This window comes from Lissotriton helveticus, chromosome 10, assembly GCF_964261635.1.
Source record: "Lissotriton helveticus chromosome 10, aLisHel1.1, whole genome shotgun sequence".
NCBI lineage: Eukaryota > Metazoa > Chordata > Amphibia > Caudata > Salamandridae > Lissotriton > Lissotriton helveticus.
In genome coordinates this window covers 727,080,916-727,103,788 of record NC_136071.1, presented here as the reverse complement: position 1 = coordinate 727,103,788, position 22,873 = coordinate 727,080,916, and the positions used below count along the sequence as shown (strand labels likewise).

The following is a 22,873-nucleotide window of genomic DNA, read 5'->3' as shown; positions in this document are numbered from 1 at the left end:
CTTTACTGATGACAACCTGGTCTACATTAGTAACCCAGAAACTTTCTTGCCTCAAAGCTTCAAATAGACTTGTTAGGATTAATGGTAAATTTGTCCAAATCTACCTTATCTCATGGACAGGCATGCAAGATGAAATTTTGGCCATCACTCCTCTGCACTGGGTACCTCATCATTTCAAATCATGAGATGCATGTGGCTCTCTCTCTAAACAAAAGGCATGGGACCTTAGCATTACACCCATGGGAGTTAACACTAGAAGTGATATGGATATGTGGGAAAGTCTCCTACTGACAATAGCGGGTAGGGGAGCCTTGTTTAAGATGATTTCCCTCCCGAGATTACTTTATACACTGCAGAACTACCATTATAGTATATCACCCACCTTTTTCAATACTCTTCAAGTGGCCATTGGGAAAGTCTTATATGTGCGAGAACAACAGTGAATTGCATACTAGATATGCATTCTGTCACCGTAGGACAGTGGCCTAGGAAGTGTGAGCGTACACTATTCGGGATTACACTGCACTAGCACTAGCTCTGCGGGTCCTCGATATGGAATGCTAGACTTGCTCTGAGGCCTTTGAGTACACGCAACCCTTCCCCCTGCGACTCATACCTCTTTAATGTGCTGGCACCAAGCACTACGATGGATCAAGTGTCACAGTGACCAGGTAGCTGAAACTCCACCATGGGAGGGAACCTGGCTGAAAAACTCCACGAAACGGAAAAGTTTCAAACGGTGGGACATCATAGGGATATCCAAGGTCGGGGGTGTCTGGGAGGGTAGCCCTATATGTGCATTGCAATGCCTGGCTGACACATAGCAGATATACCAATCACAGTTTTGATTAGTACCGACAGCTTTGCCAGGCTCTGGAGGCCTCTCTCACCCCACTGCAACCTCTTCTGACTTACAACCCCCTAGAGGCACACATCATGGAATCCTGCATGGAAAACAAACAGATCTCCACCCTATACCTTACACCAGTAAATACCACATCAGATCCTAAGGAGGGGCTGCGGACACATTAAGAATAGATGTAGGCGGGGGCATGGCCAAGCAGCGATCCATGATGGCCATGTAGAGTAGAGCTCCGCCGCCTGATCTTTTCCCACATCTATCCGGCACCTCCATTCGAACCATCCAATTGTGGCTCCGTGCATCTGAACATCAGCAGTAACCATCCCACCCATCCCGACTTATGTAACCGAAGATACAGGGACTGGAGCAGTGAGGTCTACCTGCTGATCAGAAGCCGGGACCCACAGTGCTGCTAGAGACTGGGGCGAGGCTCAGCTTAGCTGAGGATTTCTTATGACGGCGCAAGATCCGGGAGATATTTCCGCTGAGAGGGGACTGCCGACCTTATGGTGAAGATCGGGACTCCGCCGTGACAAAAAAGTCAGGTGAGGTCCATTGGAGAAGCTCCATCCGGCAGGAAGGGCCCAGGAAAAGTGCAGACCTTGCGCATTGGGCATAAAATCGGCGACCGGCGGAGCTGCCCCGGAGAGGCCTGTGACGCATCATCTTGCTCCCCCACCCACGGCTGCAAACTCAGACAGTTACTGCTGGACTCTATGCATAAGGGCCCACTGTGTGGAAGCTGTGGCTCGTAACACCTACAAAGTCCCAGGAAGTGTTGCGGTCATGTAATCTGCAAACTGAGCTGTGGCGGAGACGATCCTGTAACATCATCACCACTGAGACAAACAGGTGAGAACCCCCCGGGCGGACTGTAAGGGCGCATGGCCGAGCACCAATAACTACCCAGAAAGGAGGACGCTCCGGGTCTAGGAATGCTTGTGTCTCAACCCAGACACCAGGTCCCTCAACTGCAGCTGCACTACATAGTGGTGGGCTCCTCCTGGGGGTAACAGAGACTGTGTTGGTTCCCCGTTCTTCTGAGACATTGGGGCCTGCAAGATCAATCACACACCAGCCGGTAGAGTGCAGCTCGAGGTCGTACTGACACCTGCCCTGTGTGACCTGGAAGGGCCGAGTAACTGATAAGCAGCATAATGGTTCGCAGTAAAGGCTCTGGGGCCCGGGGGCTCAAGGCGGCGCAAACCAACAAACTAGACCACTACACGGTTCCTAAGGATACACAACAGAACCGACTGTCCAGAGAGGCCTCCCAAGGTGGCTCGAGTGAAGAAGAGCAGGAATTGTCTCTGAAAGACGTCATGGACGCTATCACTGGAGTCAAAATCTCCCTTGAACATAAAATGGATACCATGGCAATTGACATGAACCTCATCAGGGCGGATCTGGGGAAGCTGAACGAGAAAGTCAAGCAGGTGAAAATCACTGCCACAAGTCTCGTCGGAGATGTCATGCAGCTTCAAGACGAAGTCCACAAATTACAAGACTTCCACAAACTCACAGACTTAAAACTGGACAACTACGAAGGCCATCTGCGGCGCAACAATCTCCGCATTTTGGGTGTTCCAGATAAATCGGAGGGCAGTCCCCTGACCTATTTGTTGAAGACCTCTTCCTCAAGCATCTGCAGCCTAAAGACCTCAGCAAGTTCTTTGTCGGGCAGCTGTGCGCTTTACAAATACAACTCATTTACATTTACATTTGTCATCGAACGGGCACATAGGGTCCCGGGCGGCCGTCCCAAGCCAGGCGCTCCCCCGCGGCCGATGTTGGCCAGAGTTCTGAACTTTCGAGACAGGGATGTCATCCTCCAGAATGCCAGAACGGGGGGCCCCCCTCCGCTATGAGAATGCGGACATAACCTTTTTCCCAGACTTCACACAGAGGGTACAAAGGGAGAGGAGGTCGTTCCACTCGGTGAAACGAGTACTTATAGACAGAGGTCTGAAATATTCGATGTTATTTCCAGCACGTCTTAGGGTCGAGGCGGATGGGAGGGCTTGGTTTTTTTAACAGCCTGAAGCAGTGGCAGACTGGATCGAGCACCATGGAATGAGGAGCTCAGGCAATCACATCGGAAGGGAGAGCGAGGACAATCGACCTGCCTGAGGAGAGGACCACATCAACATCAGTGTCCAAATTGAGTATTTTGGGCCTGGTGCGGGGTGGGCTTGGGTGTGGAATTCCTTATATTTGATCCTTTACGTAGTGGACCTTATTAGACTCGTTACATTTATTTCAATGAGGATGTACATTTGACTTGGTTGGGGACAGGGAAGCTGCGCGCTTTATTTCCCCCCTTTTTTTCTACTTTTAGTTCTTTATGAGGGTGACAGGCACTTTGCAAGTTTTCGATGGGCAGTTCTAGGCCCAGAGTGCAGAGTAGCAGGGTGGAGGGTTGTTGGGTGGGGGTGTTTTGTTTGATTTTGGTTGTTTGATTTGGTTGTATTCATTGCATCAGCAACTTCTATTGAAATTTCTGTAGAGGAAGTCGAAACTCATGCCGCGATTCCTGTAGTGGCAGTAAAAATATTTTCAGTCATGCGTACATGGTGGGACGGAACGTCATTGGGTTGGGGGACAAGATCAAATGCAGTGTGGTCCTCCAATACATCAAGCGTCAGGCCCTGATTTTGTATTGCTTCAAGAAACTCATCTCATTGGAAATGCATGCAAAGTCTTACACAGAGGGGTGTACATAATGTTGGCTCATGCGGGATGCACCTCTAGCTCACAAGGGGTAAGAATCATGATGAAGAAATCCTTTCCTTTTGTGGTACCGTCAACCTGGACAGACGACCGGGGATGATATATCCGGGTCTCAGGCATATGGGAGGGACACCCCATCAAACTTCTATTGATTTATGTGCCGCCTGGCCTACAAGCCACCACCTTTAAGGATTTAGGGACTGTACTGCTAGCTATTCCAGCGGGTCAGTAGTCTCGGGTGAGTTAGATCGGCATCCCCCCCTGAGAATTAAGCCCCACATCATGTTGACTCCCTGAATTCCTTGACCTTGAGACCATGGGTCAGGTTGATACCCTAACACAGTGCAGCACACCTTCCATTCCGGGCCACACGCAAGCCTCTCACGCATAGATTATTTTCTGGTCCCCACATCTCAGATTGCTCACACCTATGAGATTAAACACCTGGCCAGGGGTATTTCTGACCACTTGCAAGTTTGGCTTCACGTGGTATGCCACTATAAACAGGTGGGGCGGGTTGGCCCCATCAACCCGTGGTATTTCTGAGATCCTAAAATTCGCAAAGCACTTCTTGCAGTAATAGATCATTACTTTCTTGACAATGAGGGACCAGTGGACTCCCCGCAGACCTATGGGAAGCCTTTAAGATGGTAATTCGGGGTCAGGCCCTATCCCTAATCTCTGGCAAGAAGAAAGATCACCATAGAGAAATAGTGGCCATTGAGGCGGAGATTATCTAATTAGAATCTGACCTGGAATCGGAGGTTACACCCGGCAAACTCCACTATCTAAAGCTCTGACAGCAGGAATATAGAGCGTTGGCGACTGACCAGGCCAAAGCCTTGGGGAGAGCTGCGCAGGGACGGCTATATGAGGTGGGAAATAAAGCCGGGAAACTGCGAGCGTGGTTGAACAAAAAAGAGCGGGCAAGCCGGCTAGTCCTGGAACTTCGTGGAGAGGGCAGTAGCCCCCTCATAGATCCCCAAGGCATTGTTAAAATGTTTGCGGCCTACTTTTGCGCTGTCTACTCTTTAGTAGCTCCCTATTCCGTAGAAGACTCCGGTCAGATGTTAGCCGACATAATGCTGCCCAAGCTTTCGGTGGATGACCGTGACTTTCTGGATAGCAACATATCCAATGAGGAAATAGCAAAGGCAATCAGGTCCATCAATTCTCGGAAGGCCTCTGGCCCTAATGGACTTCCGATTGAACTATACAAACTTAAGCTGGACAGGCTGGCCCCATATCTCAGGGCCATGTATGAGGACTGCAGAGAGAAGTAGTTCCTTTTGATAGACCAGAGGACGGCCACCATAATCACTATTCATGAGGAGGTGAAACCCAAAACTGCGCTTAATTTGCATAGGGTGCATGGAGTATTAGGCAGAGTGGCCTCCATCCTGGAACCAGCTGTGATAGTCTCCCTAGATGCCACCATGGCATTCAACACCATTGAATGGCCGTATCTTTGGGCAGTTCTGGAGAAGATGGGGTTTGGCCCGCAATATATTCAATGGGTGCAGCTTCTATATGCTAAACCACTAGCACAAATACTAGTTAATAACAAAAAGTCGGCCACCTTTGAGCTGGGTCGCGGGACCCGGCAAGGATGTCCGCTGTCCCCCCTACTGTTTGCCCTTGCGTTGGAACCCTGGCTGCCTGGATAAGCAGAGACCCGATGATTCGGGGCATGTGTGGGTCCCCGGAATGGAAAGACCGTTTCTCACTCTACGACGACGATATGCTACTTTATCTGACTTCTCCGAGGCGGTCCCTGATTGTTGTCCTGGATATCCTTGCTATCTTTGGCAGGTTCTCCGGATTCTCTATTAACTGGAGTAAATCCCTGTTGTTTGTATTGGCTGGAGAGCCGCCTGTCCCACCGAAGGGGTGCCCAATACAGATACGTACAGAGGGCTTCAAGTACCTGGGAATTATTCTTTCCCTAGATCCATCTCTTCGTTATTCCCAGAAAATTCTCCCGCCCATAACCAGGCTGCACAAAGACATAAACAACTGGAAGTCACTCCACCTTTCCCTACTGGGAAAAGCAGCCCTTTTTAAAATGATGCCTCGGTTTTTATATGCCCTGTTAAACTCTTTAGACCCGGTCCCAGTGTCCTATTTCAGGGAGGTAGAAGGCCTTCAGCATGACTTGTTATGGAATGGAAAGCGACGTATCACCCTCAGTAAGCTCACCCTGAACTGGTATGATGGGGGCATTAGCCTCCCTGATATTAAAAGGTATTATTGGGAGGCCCACGTAGCCGCCATCAATCATGGCACCTACACCCGTCCCGGGGATCCAGGCTATAATATGGATAGATGGCTTCTCTCTGGTGGGATATATAATAGAGCCCTTTATTCCAAACCGCGACGCTTTAAACTCACGGGCCCCACCAAACATTCAGTCTATGTTTGGCACACTGTCACTAAATGCCTCGGATGGGATCGCAGGCTGACACTTGCGACCCCGATATGGGACTCAGAACAACTGGGTAGTTTGTGGAAAAGCTAGGGGTTTGACAAGTGGGACCTCATAGGTCTCTCGTGTATAGGTGATCTGTGGGACAAGTCAGATGTTAAGTCATTCACCACCCTGCAACAGCAATTCGAGCTAACTGACTCGGAATTCTTCCATAACACACAGGTCAGACACACTTTGCGTTCCCATCTGCAACGTGGTGCCATCCTTCCCGAATTTTCCTCATTGGAGGATAGAGTATTAGAGGGCCACATCCCTAATAACACTATCTCACTGATATATTAAAAGTTGATAAATAAAATGCTAGACCCCCTTCAATCACTTCGGGAGAAATGGTCCAGAGATGGAAGAGAGATGGACGATGAGGAATGGCAGGAGGCCGTTTACTCGCCTAGAGTCGTGGCCAGACCAGCGCACCTTTGACTGGTCCAACTTAAAGTCCTTCATAGGATTTATGTGACAGGGCCCCAATTGGTGCTGATGGGGAGAATGGACGGGGGGATTGTAGATGAGGATGTGGCCAGGTGGGTACTTTTCTGCACATAATTTGGGAATGCGACAGCATTCAACCCTAGTGGCGGGAAGTACACAACATCATTAACACAGTCAAATAAACTTTATTCGGTTCACACATTATGAAACCATAAAAGTTACAGCTTACAAATTCTAATACATAGCCATTTAAAAAAGCACAAGACACGTTTCATTACATTAAAAGTACACACCCAAATGTACAGTACAAAAATTCTACTAAGTATTCAATAGTAGGGGTGTGTTGGGGAAGGACACAGTGATTCCAGTGTTAATTTTTCTTTTAAAAAGACAACATTTATCTTACAGTGCATATTCCAAATCCTTTAGGGGTCCAAACATTTTCTAAGTTTCATTGAACATCTCAAAAAAACTGCCACAAAATGGATACATTCTGGTCTTAACAACAATAAGTAATAGAGAGCGGGGCATACCTGTCTAAAATTTAACTTTTTTAAAAGAGGTTTTAAATAAAAGTTCCTGGGGTATTCATAGAACTTGCAAAAGAACACAAAGTGCAGCAGATCCTGTGGAGACGTATTGTCGCAGCCACAGGGTGCTAGCACTTTCCCCTTATGACTCACTCTTGGAACAGCTAGTAAAAGATGGAAATGATCCATTCAAAACCTGATTAACAGAAAACAATCATAAGAGGGTACCGGCATTTGTAGGTATGGTTCCAGCTCTGGAGAATTCTTGAGTAGTATGTGTTTTCGTACACTGTTCTTTAACAGTTCTCTATCCTCTCTTACCATTTTTTTACGTAACAGAAAAGAGCTCTTTACAAGGTCCACATCTTCCCTGGTGATACAATCAGGTGTTAAAAACAATTCCGGACGTCCCAACTCTCTAAAGCTCCTCTGTAGATATTTAAGCCAAGGAATAAAAATCATATGATCTAGGCTCAAGGTTTCCTTTAAGATTTTGTGTGTAAGGTCAAGATGTTCATATAGCCAACATTTGAGCGAAAAGATTAAGGGGCCGCATGGCCAAGGTGTCACAGATGTATGGGGTACCCGTTTCTTCGTGAACCATTAGGTTCGCTGTTCCTTGTGGGATGCACAACAACCACTTTAAAAAGTTGTTTTCGGTCACCTGCAGGCCCTCAAGACCAGAGTACCCCCATAAATCGCTCCCGTAACTAGCTATAGAGATGCTTTTAGCTTGATACATTTTCAGCATTGCGGCCACCGGGCGATAGCCCATATGGGCAGCAGAGTTAAATAGTGCTGCGTTGGACCTAATAACCCCTCCCCTTTTTTTGTTAAGCAGAGCGGTCCAGTTCAGTTTGTCATCCAGTAGGACGCCCAGATAGGAGAAGGTTGTGGTTATAGGCACTCTAGCACCATTTACCTTAAAAGGATACTGTTTTTTGGGGCGCTACCCTACCTGCATTACAAATGATTTGGAGTTGTTTATGGCCAGGTCTCTATCATCCATAAACCCCCGGAATGCATCAAGTAGGGCCTGTAAACCTTTAGGGGTACGTGCCAGGAGGACGGCGTCGTCCGCATAGAGCAAGACGGGCAGTCCCCGGCGTCCCACATATGGATAATCGGCCCCAGTCTCCCGCAGAGTTCCTTCTAGGTCCTTAATATAAAGATTAAAAAGAAATGGTGCAAGAATACACCCCTGTCGTACCCCCCGTTCTATTTTGAAATTCCTGCTCACCTTGAGGTCAAAAGCGTATCTGATCTTTGCCCGTGTATCTCTATGTAGTTCCATCAGAAAGTCCACCAAATTGTGCCCACCCCCATGTTCCTCATGGATTGCCACAGCTTTTCCCGATTGACGAAATCAAAAGCCAATGACAAATCCATAAAGGCCAAATAGATTGTCCCTGGGCGGGCGATGGTGTACTTTAAAGGATCAGGTAGAGATTAAGACATTGTGCCATAGTCAAATGGCCTGGGCGAAACCCAAACTGGATGTCTGAGATGATCTTGTTATCTTCAGCCAAGGTAGTAAATCTCTTTAAGATGACTCCTCCTATAACCTTTACTACGGAGTCGATGAGGTAGATCGGTCTATAGTTCATAGTGCAGTCACGGTCTCCCTTCTTAAACACTGGCACAATGATAGAGGTTCCCCAGGAATTTGGACAGCTTTCTTTAGCTGTGGCATTAATAACTGCAACCAAGATTTAAGCCCAGAAACAGGGGTTTGATTTAAAAAAGTCCGGCGGGACACCATCTGGGCCCGGCGCCTTCTTGTTTGTAAGGTTATTAATGCCGTCCTCCACCTCCCCTGCAGTGAACACAACTGTTTTCTTATTCAAAGCCCTAACTGTCGGCTGTACCAGGGGAAGATTACTTTAAAAAATATTAGCAAAGTGAGATACCCATTCTTCCTCAGTTATGTTGGTACCCACTTCCTCAACTCTTTCCACTGTAAAGAGTGGTCTATTAATGATTTCCCAGAATCGGGAGCTACTAGAGAGAGTCAGAGGGTCTAGAAGCTCCCTCCACGTAGCCTCTTTTAGTTCCTTTTTACGGGTTGCTAGCAATTTTTTATATTTGTGCCGAAGAGTTCGTATCTGTTCTCTGTCCCTTGGGAGTTCTTTCAGGGCCGCCTTGAGATCTCTTGCAGCTTTGGAGCAAATGGGGCTAAACCATTTAGGATCACTATGCGCCTTATTTTTCCCCTGGGCAGATAGCAGGTTCCCCACCTTGGAGACAATTTCTTCGAATGCTTTAAGGGTGCCCTGAGCGGTTGAATCCATGTTCATGCAGCAAGAAAATTCCGCCGCACATGCGTCTTTAACTGCTTCGTTAAAAAGGGGCGGGATTACTTGGGTCCATTTCAACCGGCGCTTACCATCGGTTGATTGTAACCGAACAGGGTTTGATATAGAATCCTTTTTCTTCAATAAATTACCTCCTAAATTCACACACACCGGGTTGTGGTCAGTATAGGCGCTTGCTGCAATCAGGAACCCCTTCAGGAAAGACGAGATGGACCTAGAGAACAGTATGTGGTCTATAAATGATCCTTCCCCGCGGCCTTTAAATGTCGGTTCCCTTTGTCTACTAGTTAAAGGAGCGTAGCTCATGGCAGGGTAAAAGTCATATTTGTTAAGCATGTCATTAAGGACATTTCCCTGTGTGGAATGCTCAAAAGAAGACCCTGTATCAGTGAGCACCCCATTGACCCCATATCTGTATTTTTAGGGTCACCACACGGATGCACATTAAAGTCGCCTGTGATCATTAAATTATTTCTATATGGGCTACAACACTGCTCTACAAAGTCAATCAACTCAGTTATCTTGCAGCCTACATCATTGTATACAGCATTATAGAAATTTATCACACACAGGCTGGTGTTACGCCGTCCTAAGACGTTGCCTATATATCTCTGTGGACTGACACGATAACCCTGGTGTTACATCTCAGAGCAAGGGAGGTAAAGATTACCAGACTCCCACTTGCTCTGCCACTATTAACACGTGTTGCAGGCACAAAGAATGCTTTTGACCCGACCAGGGAAAGGTTACACTCAACCAATCACGTCTCCTGAAGACAGATTATAGAAAAGTGAGTGACGAACTGCACCCATAGGGGTCTGCGATCTTTCCCACCAACCCTGCGATGTTCCAAGACAATACATTGTAATCCAGAGCGTTATCATGGTTATCCCGAGTTATGGTGATTTGCTCCCCAGAGTAATCAATAATTGTTACCCCTTGGAGGTCATCTTCTCCTAACCCTGTTCTTGGGACAGTGTCTGATAGTTCAGGATGAAATGCTAATGCCTCTATGTCCAGGACAAGACCTGCATCTGTATCATAATTGTCAAAGGGTACACAGTTGCTAACTATGGGGGCTGATTTTTCTCGTAGTCAGTCGCAGTCATTGAGTCCTGAAAGAGCTGCGTATCTGTTGGGGCCCAGCAGGAATTGGGAATGTTTGTAAGCCCCCCGTGGGTTATCCCCTACTGACCTAAATTGAGGTAGGCCAGACCTGGGTAGATCTCTCAATTTGTACGGACGTACCCAGTGTCCCTGAATCAAATTATATTGCTCTTCACTCCCCACCCTGTAGAAAAAGCCAAGTGGAGGATCTCTATACCTTGGCCCCTAAACACCACACCCGATTCTACCTCCATGAGTATACTTTCTGCTGCTAGGGGGTTATTAAAATGTACCACTATGCAGTCACCCCTTCGTGATTTCTTGGAGCTTCCCAGCCAGGGCACGCGGTGGACCATAATAACATTATGCATAGCACGATGCCCAGCTAATGTGTTACAAGCCTACCAGTGTGTGACCTTGTTTTTAAGTTGTCCGTAGTCCTCTTTACCTCCATCAGGGAGAGTGGGTACGTTACCCAGAATAATCAATAGCGGGGCTGATTGGGGCGTCAGGTCAATAACTGGTAGATATTCTGAGCTTTTGATTCTCTTGACTGTATTTATGTTTTCCTCAGCCCGATCTAAAGCTACAGGATTTGTCTTCTCCGCTACTCCCATGATGTGTTCTATTCCTGCTTTACGGTTTTGTCCTTTCTGCCTCTTTCCCACCCTCACTACTGATTGATTTTTGGGGCACTATAGATGTTTCAATTAGTGATGATGGCGTTATGTGTGGAGAGCTGTTACTAGTCCTGTTGTTTTTTTTTCGTTATGTCCCGGGATCAATTTCCTGCATACAAGCTACCAGAATGGCCAATGTTTGTGAGTTATTTGTAGTGGCTCGTTCGAGCTTCCCCAGGTTCTCGTTTATTATTTTAATTATTTTTATAAGTGGTAACATAAAGTACTCAGTATTTGTTCCACTTGTGCCACGAAGCCTTCTGGGGCTTGTACGGTTAAGAGAGACCCCTTGGACAACTGCGCCGTAGAAATAGGAGGGGGTTTAGTGGGCAGACTCGTAGAAGTAATATTTCGAGTTGATTTTACTGATGTCACGGGATTCCCCCCTTTATTAGTTGTTTTGGCAAGTCAAGTCAAAATAGTTTTATTCGACAGATTTGTCATAAAAGCACAACATACAAGATACACACAATTTAAGACAATAAATATTACAAATTTTAAAAGCAGTTTAAAAATATTATTAAACCTCACGTAACTGCCGGATAAGGCTCTAGTTAAAATTGATAAAATAAATTGATAATCAACAATATTCATCAGATATTCTAAAACCTCAGTTCATTGCGAGTATTGCAATACGAAAACACCATTGTAGGATTAAAAGCCATAAACAGCCCTAACAGAGTGCCTTTACCCGGATAATCCATGCCCAGCCCAAGAATTTGCCTACTGCAATTGCAATTGGTGGTGAAGAGTCCGTTGTTAATACTCTCAGCGCCTCTTCATGCCTACTAAAACCAAACAGTTTACAAATTGGTATTACCCACATGGCACGAGGTTTCTTATACAGCGAGCAAAAAAAAAACAACAGATGGCTAATTGTTTCTTGCACCTCTATGCATTTTGGACACACCTTCTCAGCGGCCCCTGCCCATTTACATGTAAATGACCTAACGGGTAATGTACCTACCCTCAATTGAAAATACAACTTTCTATCAAATGGTTTTTCAATAAGATCCCAATACTGTTCAAGTACAGGCCTAATCTTAAATTCGAGAAATCGGCCAGTCAAATGTCTTGCTGAGCTATTTGTGCATGCTGTAACCGTGATCTTATTCCAATACATCTCCTTCAGGGTCTTCTTAGAAGGAAAAGATGCATTAACGGGATCGGCCCACAGTTCGTACAAGCCTAGGTTTTCCAGCAGCGCCCTGATTTCCCTGTCATCCGATCTTATGAAATCGATCGGTCACCATTACATCTTTGAGGCCATTAGCGTAATGGGCAAGCTCAGCCGTACACCACAGACTTCTCCAATATAGGAGAGGACGGAGTTTCGCCAGATCTGGTACTGCTTTTCTACCCAGATCGAGCAACAGTGGGTACATTGGTGTTCTTTTCGGGACACTGGTAGCCTTCTGAAAAAAAGAGTTTTCAGCTACTGACAGTGATGATACATTTGCAAACCCCCAGAGCTCTGCTCCGTAGAGCGCTAAACTTAGAACCTTCATACCGTAGATTTCCATCAATGGGCGTATTGGTTTGGACAATGAGGATCTAAACTTAGTTACAAGAATCCCAGCCTGCTGCTTGTGCTTTATGGTGGCCATATCGATTTGTTTTGACCACCCCATATTTGCCTGTATCATCACTCCTAAGTAGGTAAAAGCATCAACTTTTTCAAGGGGGACGTTGTTCATATATACCTTACCCCGGAATGACCAATGTTCATTAAAGGACATAAACTTTGTTTTTTCCGTGTTAATGGTAAGGCCCCCGCACGAGACAAAAATCCTCAAACCTACTTAAGGCTTTCTGCAGTCCACTGGGGGTCTTGGACATAATGAAAGTATCATCCGCAAACATGAGGATAGGTATATGTTCATTTGCCAGCGTCGGGGCATCCAGGGGTACCGCGGAGAGGAAACCAGCCACCCCGTTAACACAAGCACACAACCCTGTCGCACTCCCCTATCCACGGGAAATGACTCCGTCACCTCCCCCCGTGCCCCCACCGTACCCGCGCATGGTTACTCTCATGCAGGCGGACGATCAACGATAATAGGTCAGACGACATCCCCATTTCCCCCAGGACACTCCACAGCCTATGACGAGGCACTAGATCAAAGGCTGCCTTTAGATCCACAAAAAACCCGTACAGGGCCCCTTTCCCCAGTTGCTTTGGTCACTTTCGGGCAGCTACCCTTTTGATGGCCACCACCCCGCTTTCTTTTACCCGTTTGTGCAGTTCGTGATGTAGATTTTAAGGAAGGGGGATCAACTGGAGTATTAATGGTGTTTAGTACTGCAGGGCCACTTTCTTCAGATCTGGTGCTATCTGTTGAAGTGTTCATCAAAGTACCAGTTAGGCTCCCTACCGACCCCGTACTATCTCTAAGAGGCTATCTCCATTGAGAATCTGGCTACCTAGTCATTCAGTGGTTTTTGCAGACATTATAGAGCCCAGGGACGACCGCTTCGAGCATAGGGGTTCCAAGGATAGGCGCTTTTCAGTGAGAGCGATTTCGCGCTCCAGGACAACTGCGGCTCTCGTTATAAAGTTATCCAGTGTCCCAGTAACACTTCCTCCAATAGAACATGGCGCCACTTTCCTCCCCCTTCCCGGACGAAATGCCATAGTCTGACTCCCTGGTAGACCTTACCCAATCAGGGATAGCTATCGAGTATTGGATACTCAAGTATCTGTATACAATTATACAAGCAATGTTCAAGCAACAAACAATGAATAAAGTGTCTCACTAGATAGGTGGCTCGTTAGGGGGGTGGCCCAGCCCAGCCTCCTCCGGCCTACGATGGCCTTAGACGGCCCGCGCTTTGCCCGGTCTTTGCCCGGCACGGCGCGCGCGCGATCCCGCGACGCAGGGGTTCTCCTCAAATTTAAGCGCCTCCTGGTGCGGAATAGGCGGTGGCGGCTTCCTGCCGCTAAGGCTCCCGGTATTTGTGGTCCCCCCTCGCTGCGGCCGCGCTGCAGTGGTGAGGAGCTGCAGCGGTGGAGGGAGACCAAGGGAGACCAACTGCGGGACAACGGGACAGCGGGACCAAGAAAACTGCAGGCAAGTGCACCCAAGAGTCAATGGTGTAGTCATGTAGAGTGGATTGGCGTAAAGTGTAATAGTGTGGTGTGGAGTGACGTAGAGCGGAGTGGCGTAGAGTATAGTGGTGCACATGACTTTATGGCTATTGAGCTATTTCTTTCTATGGTTTGTTAAAAGCCAGCAACAAAAGAGAGTGGGAATTTAAATATTACATTTCAATGTATTCTAATGTTTTGAGTGAGTCCATGGCATAATAGTATTAGTTTGTCTGAACTTTGCAGATAATACATTTAATGACAATTCAGACCTACATCCCATTAATCGGTGACTCTGATCCCCAAAGTTTCTAATACTGCGGAAACCTATACCTCTTTCTCCGATGAAGCTTCAACCAGAGATTGTGGCTGCTTTCAGCAGCTAAAATCCATTGCTATAACTTGGAACCGTGTAATTCCAATGGATTGGTAAATCCTATAACCTGCTGTATCATTAACTTGTAAAGAGATCCTTAGTGAATAGACATATGTTAGCACAGGGTCCCTTGTGTTGGTGAAGTACTGTAGCACTGACGTAAAAAAAACTTGAAGGGCGCCCTGCAAAGTACATGTAGGCAGCCTCCCACGGACCCGCCCCAGTGAAGAGCTCTCAGGCCAGGTTCCTGCCACCCGTGCACAGTGATGAAGGGGCCCATTGGAGCTCGGGGGCAGGCCACCGCAGGGGTTGAGGGGGCTATTCTTACACCATTGTACTGTAGATGACTATAAACAATCATTAAAGCGTCCAAATGACTCTAATAGAGCATTCAAATAATCTACATGAGCTGATTCTCCATTGCACTGCGCCTCTACCGGCCTGGTTGCCCCCACGCTCTTCCTGCCTCCCGCTCCAGTACCTACCTGCTCCTGTGCCTGCTGCCGCCGCTCGCTCCCTCCGCCCTCCTCCAGCGCCCCAGCCACCGCAGGGCCGCCCGCACCCGTTTTTTCCCGCCGCTGCCAGCCCGCGGCCCCACACCCCCCGCCAGCCGATTGGCTAACCCTCTCCCGCCTCCCCGCAGACCCTCCCTACCGGCTCCCTTCTTATGACGCCCCCAGAGCGACCGCGCAGCGGACGCGCGCAGCGGGAGCGCCGAATGAGCGCCGAAGGTGCGCCAAAGGTAAGCCCGTCTGCGCCCGTCCGAGCCTGGACCGCGCCCAGTGCCAGGACCCCTGGCCCCCGCAGCCACCAGCCCTCCCGCCGGACCTACGCCGCCACCGACCTCTACGCACTCAACGCCGGCAGACTCCCGGGCTGCTACCGAGCCACCCCGAGACGCACCCACGGACCCTTCTGCTGCAACGCCTGCAAGTTCGCCTGCATCCGGACCTCCACCACTCCAGCAGTTCCCAAGACCTCGACGAACATCAGCAACAGCCACCTGAATTGCATCCTGCTCAACACCCGCTCGGTCCACAGACACGCCGTCGAGCTCTGGAACCTGCTCGACACCACAGCCCCAGACGTCGCCTTCCTCACGGAAACCTGGATGAACGCCTCCTCAGCGCCCGACATCGCCATCCCGGACGGCTACAAGATCATCCGGAGGGACCGCGTCAACCAGACCGGAGGAGGCATTGCCATCATCCACAGGAACTCCATCCGCATCACGACCAACACCGACGACACCCTCGCACCCGCCGAGCACCTGCACTTCCAGATCCACATCAACCCCAGGACCACCCTCAGAGGCACCCTCATCTACAGACCCCCGGGACCACGCACACAATTCAGCGAGGACATCGCCGACTTTGTCAGCCCACATGCCCTCCCCTCCGCTGACTACATCCTCCTCGGGGACCTCAACTTCCACCTGGAGAACAACAACGACCGCAACACCACCACCCTGCTGGACAACCTCGCCAACCTCGGACTCAAGCAACTGGTGACCACCCCCACCCACTACGCCGGACACACTCTCGACCCCGTCTTCTCCTCCAGCAAGGACATCGCCTTCAGCCACGCCACCGGACTCCACTGGACGGACCACAGCTGCGTCCACTTCAGCTTCAAAAGGACCACGATCCACCACCACCAGCAACAGGTTGCACGCAGAAGCTGGAACAAGATCACAGCCGATCAACTCGCAACTTCCCTGAGCAGGAACCCACCCACCAGCGCAGCGAACCCCAGCCAAGCGGCCACCAACCTCACGATGTGGATCAGCGACTGCGCAGACGACCTCGCCCCTCTGAGGACCCCGCCTAACAGACCCGGCAGCAAAAAAGCCCCATGGTTCACCGACGAACTCAAGAACTCGAAGAAGAACTGCAGAGCCCTTGAGAAAGCCTGGCGCAGAGACCCAACATCGGACAACATGACTACCCTCAAGCTCGCCACCCGAAAACACCACCAACTGATCCACACCACCAAGAAAACTGCATTCAAGGAACGACTGGACAACAACGCACACAACAGCAAGGAACTCTTCAACATCGTCAAAGAGCTCTCCAACCCCAACGCCGGAAACAACGACATCACCCCTTCGCAAGACCTCTGCAACTCCCTCGCCTCATACTTCCACGACAAGATCACGGACATACACAACAGCTTCAGCACTCAACCGACGCACGCCACGACCGAACCACCACCCCCCACCACCACCCTCCGTGCCTGGACCCCGATCAGCACCGAAGACACCATCCGCACGATGAACACCATCCACTCCGGATCTCCGACAGACCCCTGCCCTCACCACGTCTTCAACAAGGCCGACGCTGTCATCGCACCCCACCTGCGGGACATCATCAACACCTCCTTCGTCACCGCTACCTTCCCAGAGAGCTGGAAGCACGCCGAACTCAGCGCCCTACTAAAGAAGCCATCAGCCGACCCCTCCGACCTCAAGAACTACCGACCCATCTCGCTGCTCCCGTTCCCCGCAAAAGTCATCGAGAAGACCGTCAACAAGCAGCTGGCCGCCTTCCTCGAGACGAACGGATCCCTCGACCTCTCGCAGTCTGGCTTCAGGACCAACCACAGCACCGAGACCGCCCTGATCGCAGCCACCGATGACATCCGAGCCCTGCTCAACAACGGAGAAACAGCGGCCCTCATCCTCCTAGACCTCTCCGCGGCCTTCGACACCGTCTGCCACTGTACCCTAGTACAGCACCTCAGCAACGTCGGAATCCGGGAGAAGGCGCTGCAGTGGACCATCTCCTTCCTCGCCGGAAGGACACAGAGAGTCCGCCTCCCACCGTTCAGATCAGAAGCCACCGAAGTCATCTGCGGCGTTCCTCAAGGCTCCTCGCTCAGCCCAACCCTCTTCAACGTCTACATGAGTCCCCTCGCAGCCATCGCATGACAGCACAACCTCAACATCATCTCCTACGCCGACGACACCCAGCTGATCCTCTCCCTCACCAACGACCCCACTACCGCCAGAGCCAACCTACACGAAGGGATGAAGGAGGTAGCCGAATGGATGAAGAACAGCCGCCTGAAACTGAACTCGGACAAGATGGAAGTCCTCATCCTGGGATCCTCACCCTCCGCCTGGGACGACTCCTGGTGGCCCCCTGCCCTGGGCAGCGCACCCAAACCAACAGACCACGCACGCAACCTGGGCTTCATCCCGGACTCATCCCTCTCCATGACCAGACAAATCAACGCCGTCTCCTCGTCGTGCTTCAACATCCTACGCATGCTACGCAAGATCTTCCGGTGGATCCCCACCGAGACCAGGAAGACGGTCATCCAGGCCCTCGTCACCAGCCGACTGGACTACGGCAACGCCCTCTACGCCGGAACCACCGCCAAACTCCAGAAGAGACTCCAGCGGATCCAGAACGCCTCAGCAAGGCTCATCCTGGACATCCCCCGTCGCAACCACATCTCCGGACACCTGCGAGACCTGCACTGGCTCCCGGTCAACAAGAGAATCACCTTCCGTCTCCTCACCCACGCACACAAAGCCCTGCACAACCAAGGACCAGGATACCTCAACAGCCGCCTCAATTTCTACGCTCCCAAACGCCAGCTCCGATCGACCGGCCACGCTCTCGCCGCCGTCCCCCGCATCCGAAGAGTCACCACAGAGGGAAGGTCCTTCTCCTACCTCGCCGCCAAGACCTGGAACTCCCTCCCGACTCACCTCTGCCTGACCCAGGACCACCTCGCCTTCAGGAAGCAGCTCAAGACCTGGCTGTTCGAGCAGTAGCGGACCCCCCCTCTCTTCCCCAGCGCCTTGAGACCCTCCGGGTGAGTAGCGCGCTATACAAATGCTTTGATTGATTGATTGATTTAAAGGTGGAAGAACAACTCTCTTTCCAACTTCAGAGCCACAGCTGACTCATCCATCACAAACAGCATCTCCAGTTCTAGGATACCGGAAAGCATGTGATGGTGGGCTTATAGATGTCATGCGCACAATGTTATTCCTGCGGGGAGCACCGTGAAATATATAATGTTCTAGGCCAGAGAAAAATATGTTTGCTAGGAGAAAATCCCTGCATATCAGGAACATTGATTTAAAAATGTTCAAAGACAAACGTCTGCTTTTGGGGGTTGATTTTGAAGATGGAAAAAATATTTACAGTCTTGTCAGGAGAAGCACTTTTTACAAAAACTCCTGGCAAAAAGGCAGGCCAGCCAGCTTTAAATGACTGCCTAAATCTTTGTAACAATAACTCAACCTAGTCACCTTCTATCATATCAGTGGCACAGCAGTGTTTTGTTACTGAATTGAATCCTCCCCACCATTTGATTAATTGTTGTTTTCGTCTTTAGCTAAAGTTGATAACCAGAACTTGAAAACTTTGTAAGTTTTCTGATGTTTTTCATAAGACATTTGCTGCAATGATTGTTTACAAATTGTTACCCTGTGCTTGACATGTAGACATAAATGTGTGTTTCCTTCATTGCTTCATATTTCAAATTAAAACTTTTATTTCTAGGCTGCAGAGGAATTTGGGATAATATTACCTGTTGGCGCCCAGCAGAGATTGGCGAAATTGTCACTGTGGCATGCCCAAATGTTTTCAGGCATTTCTCCAAAAAAACAGGTACTGTACATTAAATCGATGTAACTCACTGTAGTGAAGACACTTACATTCAAATTGAATTGAAGTATTTATTTCATAAAACTTAACCGGATAGCATATCCAGTGGCTACAGCACAAAGTCAGGATCCACAATCTGCTTGAGCATCGTTTAACATTTGAAACATGCATGTAACTGTATAACCAGTTATGTGCCTAGCACGAGGTATACAAGGCACGCGCGATGGGTGAATCTAAATAATAACACTCTGAGGTCTTTGCTTGTCCACGCGCTCCACCAGGAGGTTGGGTCGCGAGGACAATCAGACACTACACATCTCCTCCCCTGCAACAAAACACAATTTAAGTACAAACATAATCATTCAAAATATCTGGACGTCTAACCAGTCTTTTCTGCCTGACAACCTGATGTTTAATGGGAGAAGACATTTGTTCTGCTTTGGTTTCATCACAGGACACAGGAGCGGATTTTGAACTATATTTTTTTGAAAATTCGTTTTCGTCATCAATATTAGAAGAAGGACTGTGGAGAAGTGTGGCTCAATGGTTAGAGCGGCAGACCCTGATGCAGAGGTCTAGCCTGGGACCAGGGTTCAATTCCCCGCCTCGGCGGTTCTTGGGCTCAAAATTCCACGGACCTGATCATTCTCGCCTCGGTGCCTATTCCAATCATGGAGTCCCACTCTGCAACTCTGGGCAATAGCTTGCTTAATCTCCACAACGGCCCCCACAACACTAAGGATGCCTGGCCTCCACCTTGGGGGTGCCCCGGAGTGGACACCTCACAGGGAAAGCCAGGATGGGTTCCACAGCGGTATTAGCACAAGCGCCTTGAGACCCTTGCGGGTGAGTAGTGCGCTATACAAGTATCAATTTACATTTTAATTTACATTTACTGTTGTACAATGCTACTCTTTTGAGGTTCCAACATTTCCTATCATCTAAAATGACAGCATTTTTCCTAAGGGCAATAACACGTTTGGGATCACTGAACATTCTTTCACCCTTCTTAATGAAACCAGGTTTCTTAACTTTGACCCATTTTCCAACATTTAATGTCACTTCTTTAGTAGAATGCTTAGTATCATAGAACCTTTTATACTTGTCATGTTTTAAATTGAGATTGTTTTTTTACCTCTGTTGGTCTCTGCTTGTCCACGCGGACCACCAGGAGGTTGGGTAGCGAGGACAAGCAGACACTACACTCACGTTGCAAGGAAATACTTCTTTAGTTGCTATATGGTACCAAGGAGGCTTTTTGTCCACATTGTTTGCCTCAAGTGATACACAAGTGGCTGTATTCAGACACAGCTTCTTGCACCCAGGTTTCAACAGAAAACTTTGAGTTAGCACTATTTATATTATCATTAATATAACTTTTCTAAAGCGCTTTACATAAATAAAGAAAATATACTACAGATTAAAAAGTGGTGTTGAGCAAGAGAAAACTAGTTTTTTATCTTAACTCCTTGGTTTGCGAAGCTTACCGCCCTGCCATCATAGTGCTGAGCTCTTTTTTGATGTTTGCTACTTTTCGTGGTTAATCCTTTATAACTATTCTTACACAAAAAGTATTCCGGACAACCGTGCATTCTTGTTTCCCATATAATGAGGATTCAAAAGATGCGCAGGGTTTATGGCTCCAACATAGAGAACCATGAAAATAGACCAAATATAGCATTTGCTTTTAAGTGGGAGTAAGTGTTGCACAAGAAAGCATAAGTTTCTTCTAAAAATGGCATCTATAAATGTTTTTTTGTGCTAAACTAAACGAATTCCCAGGTTTCAGGAACAAGCAGATTTGTAAAAAAAAAAAAAACACCTTAACCACGGTTTTTGCACTCTTTTAAGTGGTGGCAATGATGTCGCTATTTGTATTTGGTTTCTTCGTTCTTGCAGTTTGTAGGTGGATGAGAAACTCATAGGCGAACCCAGTATGCTAAACATTTGTGAAAAATAGACAAAATGTGGAAGTCTGTTAATTAGTGAAAGTTTCTCCAAAATAACTAATATTTGAAAATAAAAATTATTGAAAATAAGTAGGAAAAAATAATGAAAGGAGACATATTCGTCTGTAATGTTTGCCCCAATTTAGAAAAGTAATATACCATTGCATTTCCAGATCCCAAGGGTTTCAGAGATATATATTATTTGTTTGTTGTGCAAAAACATTTGAAACCCAGAGCCTATAACTAAGCTGCAGCTTATAATGATATTTCCTTGTGTATTAACGATGCAACAATTCACATGGTTACATCTAATACATTTTAAAAATGAGCATGAAGGAAAGCAATTCAGTTTAAAATTGTACTGAATTTAGGAATAGTGATTACTTATACAGCTGTGATTTTCAAATTACCCGTACTTTCTTGTGATCAGAGGGCTTTTTGCAAAATGTGTACCATCTTGCACACTACCTTACAATTTGAATCAAACATGGAGAGAAATTCCAATAACAATAACTAGCCCCGGGCAAAATTCAAATTAGGCTGGCATAATTCGAGTATCTGAGAAACCTTGCATTACAATTATGAGACAAAATTCCTTAAATTTTGCCATTACACCACGTTGCATAGTCACACCACAAACAACCAGAATGTGAGTGGCTGTTTTTCATGGCAACTGTGTTTTTTAACTTTTTTGTAGTGTGAAATGAGTCCTTACTTCAACGATTGAGACTTTGAATGCTCAAATATAGCTCTAAATTAGATTTTGCATAATTGTTCCTGTTTCACATATTTTTCAAAAATTCGCAAATGAAGAGAATTTTTCACACCCCTAATAATAGACTATTATGTTTTCCTGTACTTTTGCCAATAGAAACGGTACCCCACTTGTGTGGCTTTACCTATCACCTGAGATAGGTAAGTTCTTAAAATGCAACAGGGAGATACCAAATATTTGCCTTGCACATTGACCAATTTTGACAATGTGGGGAGCTGCAGTATTTGTGCCCGGGCTCAGTTGACACTAAAGTAAACCTAAATGCAGACATTCCTGAAAACTGGACACCCATGAGTGTCAGGAAGGTGTGACTAGCATGGAGAAAGGTTTTAAATCCCAGAATATTTTGCAAACATCAAACATTGTCTTAAAACATGCATTTTCCTCATATGTCTGTGAGGGAAAGTTCCAGAATTTGTGGGACTCCTCCATTAATAACAAACAATCAATTTTAAAATTCTATCTCCCAATGTGTTCTAAGGTTTCAGGCTGGTCACAAAAATTTCAGGATCCCTTATATTACTCAAAACTTTTTAAATATAATTTAGCCACAGTATTTGAAAGGCAAAGTGAGATTTAAGGCAATCCCTAATAATCACACGATTAAGGGTACTTTGCTCGATGGACCAAACCTTATGCCACAATAGAGCTGGCTGAATCTTGGCTAAATCAGTTAAAAAAAGGTAGCCCGAGCTCAGCATGGCATACATAGGAGCAACTGCTAGGTAAGGCTAGAAGATACCTTAAGAAGGCATTCTCCACTAATTGCAAAGGTTGACATTCAAAGTTTCACCAAACCCCTGCCCCATATAAGGCTTTTGATAAACATTTTGATTTATAGATCATTATAGTTCTTTAGGCGGTTTTCTGCCACATTTGTTTGAGTAATTGCACAGAGCTGTAGTAGTTTTCATGAATT

The 22,873-nt window shown here is 47.6% G+C and overlaps 1 protein-coding gene across 1 annotated transcript in view; it reads left to right on the top strand.

Moving 5' to 3' along the window:
- VIPR2 (vasoactive intestinal peptide receptor 2) overlaps window positions 1-22,873 on the top strand; it is a 1,008,023-nt gene that overhangs the window by 465,608 nt on the left and 519,542 nt on the right. Inside the window, exon 3 of the mRNA XM_078663279.1 lies at window positions 19,126-19,233. Coding sequence (XP_078519405.1) covers window positions 19,126-19,233 — 108 coding nt within the window. The remainder of the gene's footprint in view (window positions 1-19,125; window positions 19,234-22,873) is intronic.